The 5,018-nt window shown below is 51.1% G+C and overlaps 1 protein-coding gene across 2 annotated transcripts in view; it reads right to left on the minus strand.

Moving 5' to 3' along the window:
- NDRG3 (NDRG family member 3) overlaps positions 1-5,018 on the minus strand; it is a 34,051-nt gene that overhangs the window by 10,388 nt on the left and 18,645 nt on the right. For both annotated transcript variants that reach the window (XM_010169124.2, XM_010169123.2), the window contains 4 exons: positions 2,589-2,694; positions 1,789-1,909; positions 1,226-1,288; positions 835-895 (listed from right to left, as the gene is read on the minus strand). In XM_010169124.2, coding sequence (XP_010167426.1) covers positions 835-895; positions 1,226-1,288; positions 1,789-1,909; positions 2,589-2,694 — 351 coding nt within the window. The remainder of the gene's footprint in view (positions 1-834; positions 896-1,225; positions 1,289-1,788; positions 1,910-2,588; positions 2,695-5,018) is intronic.

The raw sequence follows: 5,018 nt of genomic DNA on the forward strand, positions 1-5,018 counted from the left end.
AGGAAACTGTCTGCAATCCAAGCAGCATGGCAAGGGCTTTCTGGCACTTCACTGAGCTGAGGCCAAAGGCTTATTTTCAAGGCTGAAAACTACACAAGATACAAAAGGCAAGGAACAGCGCAAACACCAATGCCGCATGCTGCCCCAGGCTCAATCCTGACTGGAGGAAATGGGGAGCAGAGAACTTTGTAGGAGGGGCAACTGCATGGTGAAGTGGCTTTAAGAAGCAGTAAGTGACCCAAAATCATTGACAACTTTCTGCACTCAACAACTTGAAGAAAACTTAACTTGAGAATGTCACATTTCTGTATTTTTTAACACTATCTCCAAAAGACTTGGGCAAATTCCTGGGCTGATAAACTATGTCCACTGATTTCACATGCTTATAAATGTTCCACTAGAGAGAAATGTAGAAGTAAGTACCAAGATAAAGTTAGCAATGTCTTGTCAAAGGATGGAATGCAAAATCTACTTCCTTTCGGTGAAAACACACATGCCTCATCAGCTGTGGTTCCCAGCACTTCACCAAATCAATTGTTTGGTGTCACAGACACTGGAAAGAGCATGCAGTAAATACAGCCAGTGAAGACTGAGGCTGGATATTCCTAGCAGTCAGGATGGGCTCTCCTGACTTAAAGACATCATGTTACCATCTTTCCATGTCTGGCATAGCTTTAGAGTAGCCTTGGCTACTTGGATGCAAAGTAGCTCTCACATGGCTCCCTGCAGGCCTCCTGTAATTCCTGCTACTTTGCCAGTGTCCCACAAATGGTCTGTTTGATCAGCAGAAGACCACAGCTCGTATAAGGCACAAAGAAACAAAGAGACACTTACTGCACACCTGCTGAGGACATAAGCGCCAGCTCCCAGTCCAATCCCAATGAAGCTCTTCAGGCTGAAATACAGGCATTTCACAATCAGTAAGGCTAACTTAAGCTCACAGCTGAAGCATCCCTAGAGGCAAAGCCTTTCCCTTCTCTGCATCCAGCTGATCACTTCTGGTTCATTTTCAAAACAATCCAGCAATGAAGCAGCAGCCATAAATTGTCTCATATGGCAGACAATGTTCCCAGCACAAGAATCAGACGGGGTTACAAAGGCTAGGAGATGCTCAGGCCTCTTGGGACAAGAGAGCAAGCATATCAGATGTTGCAAGCAGATACAGAAGTAGGTGCTGGAATGGCTGTATCCAGCTGGCTCACCCCATTTCCTTTCAGAGACTTACTTCAGGTGCGTCAGAACAGCGGGCAGCATTTCAGCCAGTTCATCCATACTGGGATACTGGTACCTGAAAACCAGGAGAGACTGAAATCAGAGAGCCTCCAAATACAGCTCAAGAGAAGTTACCTTCCAGTTCTACCCAAAGTAGGAGAGACAAAGAATATCTGACAGGTATCTGTATAGGTGATTATTTTGCAACGATACTGTATACTCCAGCCAACTGCATGGATCCCATCCCTCAGAGCTGTGGTTTTTTGGGCAGTCAGACTTCTGTGAGAGGATGGACAGATGGAGCACGGAACACCAGCTAGACTGTAGTGTGCTGGGCTCATGCTCAAGCCAGAAAGCTGGTACCAGCACTCACCACTAGTGAGGGCCTTACCCATGCCTCAGTGATAGGAGAGTTCCCTGAATGCCCCTTGGGAAGCCTCCTCATCTTCCCATTTCCTCTACTCCTGAAAGCTGCCTCCCACCACATTCAGCCTGGCAGTCCCAGCTGCCTTAAACTGGGTGCTGCCCCAGTCCAGACCACACCTGGAACAACAAGGGTCTCTGCAGAGCTCTTACCCAGATGGGAATGGGGGAGCTCCTTCCTGCTGGCCTGGTGCATCCACATGGCACACAGCAAAATGCTGAGTGATCTCTTGCATGTCTTCAAAGTTAAAGAATGCATTAAAACAGGATTTGTCTACAACAACAACAAAAAGAAATTAGACTTTTCCTGAAGTTTTATTGTGATCCACCCTCCAAACATGATGACACACACGTGCATGAGCCATCCCCCTGCTCAGTCTGCGGGGCAGTGGATGCCGGGTGATGCACGACGCTGCCGTGTCCCTCTGACTGCGACGCAGCAGCGAGCCCTGGCAAGGTAACTGCCACGGCCGGAGGACAAGCAGACAAGGGACACCCTGGTGTGCACACCCAGGAAAACTGCACCTGAGTGCTCACAGGACATACCGAGGGGCACCTGTGTGAACATTACAGTACATGCTGGGTGGGAGGACGTGAGCCTGCTACAAACATCACACTACTGCAGCCTTGTAGAAGGGACTTGCTCACCTGCCCAGCATCCAGGGAACGGATGCCTTGTGGCAGCTCTATCACACAGTGCAACAAGTCAGCTACAGCATTATAGTGAGGACCAAGTGGACCTATTTCCACCTTTCCACCTTGGCCATGCCTTTCAAGGGCTGTTGGAATGGACAGGGGCATGCCACACGCCCTCTCTCCTGCAGGCCTTTATCTTTTTATCCTTGAATGGTCTGTCCTATCTCAGCTCCAGGCCAGTCCCGCTGGTCCCCACACTCGAAAGCAAATACCACAAACAACCACTTTTTCAGGGTCCTGGGAATGCAAGGGCTTACGGTTGAGGCCAATATCATGGTATGTAAGGATGACGGGTCTGTTCCCCTTGGGTGTGCCCCGCATGGTGACATGGACCACTCCGAAAGCTGTCTCGATGTCATGTTCCTGTGGAGAGAGAAGAAGGAGCCCCGGTGTCAGGTGTGCTGCCTGGGCTACAAGGAACCCTAACAGAGGGCCAGCAGCAAGGGCCTCATCCCCACTTTACCACGGCTCTCCTGTCCATGGCTGGTGACTCAGCACAGCTCTTGCAATCTGCAACCCTGTCGAATCTCTCTCTTCAACCACTGGCAAAAGCAGGCTGCTTTTGTACAGATGTGTGAAGGGTTTGGGGCTGTGTCTTCCTGTGACCAAGATCTCACTTCAATGGCCTGTGGTGACATTGCTGCACCGTAGCAGAAGCCGGGGGTCACGTGTCCATCTGTCTCTAGGGGTTAAGTGCATCACGAATGCTGCTCCAATCCCACAGGCAAGCCCTCGCTCCCCAGCTGGCATCTCTCCCTCCAACCCTCCAGCCCAGAGGTCTCTGTCAGTGTGCCTCCAACCCAGACCCCTGGGAACGTCCTGTCTGCAGGCCAGCTGATGTGAGGGGACACACTGGCAGCAGCCCCAGCCCCTGGGGACCATGTCCCAGAGCATTTTGGAAACAGGATGACAACACAGAGCAGGCAGATGGCTGGGACAGCAAAGCGACCCAGGCTGTGCAGATCCAGCCACTGCCTGCCTGGGAGGTTGTACCCATCTGCAGGGGAGCGGGTGGCAGCTCTTCCCTTCAACAGCATTAAAAATGAAAGATACAGATCCACACTTCCCTGCTCTGCTGGGCTGCTCACCTACTGCAGACCCACCTTGGCCATTTGGCCAAGAGCCCATCAGATTCTGACCCAGCAGATTCGCTGCAGCTTGGCCCACAAGCCCTGACTGCTCACCCCAGGTCAGGTTGAGCACTATGCCTCAACAGAACGTTTTTTCCCTGCTAACGAGGTTTTGTAATGTGACAGTAAAACACCCTGAGGCTCCTCCAGCAGCTGGCACAGGAGGTTATGGTGGTTTCCAGCTGGGTATCAGCGGAGCAGTTCCATGACCTGTTTCATGATTATTTGCCAACAAAATGACGTGCCTCTCCCCATGCGAAATATTGAGGGCTTTTTGCGCTGTGCCTTGCATAAGAGAGCAAGAGGAGCACGAGGCCTCTGGTTACCTCTCCAATACTTGTCCATTGCAGAAACAGAAGCCACAACCTCACAATGACAAGCACATAAGTGCACACGAAGTTGTCTGAGTTTTACTAAAATAGCTGCAAACACATTTAGACAAACATTGATGTGGGATAACTTTGGAAATGCTGCAGAAGTGGCAGTATGGCTCGGTACACAATGTCATCTGTAAATTCTTTCATCTACAGAAATCAAAGGAGAGACATGCTCTGTCTCTGACTTACAGACCCTGTTAAAAGCACCAACTATTTTCTTGGTATTAAAAAAATATTTTTTACTAGTTTACACAAAGTATGTGGTTTGTTGGGCTTTTTTTTAAAACAGTAATTTCCAATAACCTGAAAGTGGCAAGACCAAATACAGGACAGGTAAGAGTACCTGGCCTGCAGCATATCAGAAATTCATCTCACTCCTCCTTCCTGGGCACTCCCAAGGGCTGGCTGTGGGCCAAACTGATTTAGTTCTTGCAGTGAAAGATCCCCCTGCCCCAGCTGTACTTCCTTGTAGGGCCCCAACGGCTCTCCTCTTCTCCCAGAAGTGTGGCAACAGGAGCAAGCTGCCGCTGCCAAATCACCCGAGGTAGCCTGAAGCCTTCTCCCACTTGGCTTTGAAGGATAAAACAACACCTCTGACCGCCCTCGTCCTCAGAAAGGGGTTGGGTTTGACTTGCAGGCAGCTGTTGTGCTGTGCCCGTGGAGAAGCAGGAGCACCTCCAAAGCAGCAGTGACCTGTCTGCACTAGATGCAGGCAGAGAATAGGGCAGGTGAGGTTATCCAGCCTGATGCTTAATGGGCTCCCTTCTCCTTAGGACGGTGCTGTGGGCCAAGGAGCCTTGTGCAGGTGTGTGCAAAGCGAGCGTGGGTCCCTGCAGCAGGGGTGCAGCAGGAAGCTCAGGCTGCAGCCTCTGTCTCCTGAGCTTCTGGGAAACCACCCGGCTCTGACCCTCGTCCACCTTCTCGGCTCTCTGGGCTGCTCTGCTGAGCTGGGCAAAGTCCTGTTTCGTGCTCCAGTGGGACGTGCTGTGCAGCCACAGCAGTGCCCTCATTGTAGGGTTCTCCACACCTGCAGTTGTTACCGAGTCCTTTAACAAAAATGGCAACTTTTGGAGGAGGCCGAGGGCAGTGACTGGCAGTGCATGCAGCTGAAACGGCCACATGGAAAAGTCCAGCAAGTGTCAAAGCAGCCAGAGCTTGCAACCCCTGGCTGCACTTCCCT

The sequence above is a fragment of the Antrostomus carolinensis genome, unplaced genomic scaffold (assembly GCF_000700745.2).
Source record: "Antrostomus carolinensis isolate BGI_N321 unplaced genomic scaffold, ASM70074v2 scaffold34835, whole genome shotgun sequence".
Lineage (NCBI taxonomy): Eukaryota > Metazoa > Chordata > Aves > Caprimulgiformes > Caprimulgidae > Antrostomus > Antrostomus carolinensis.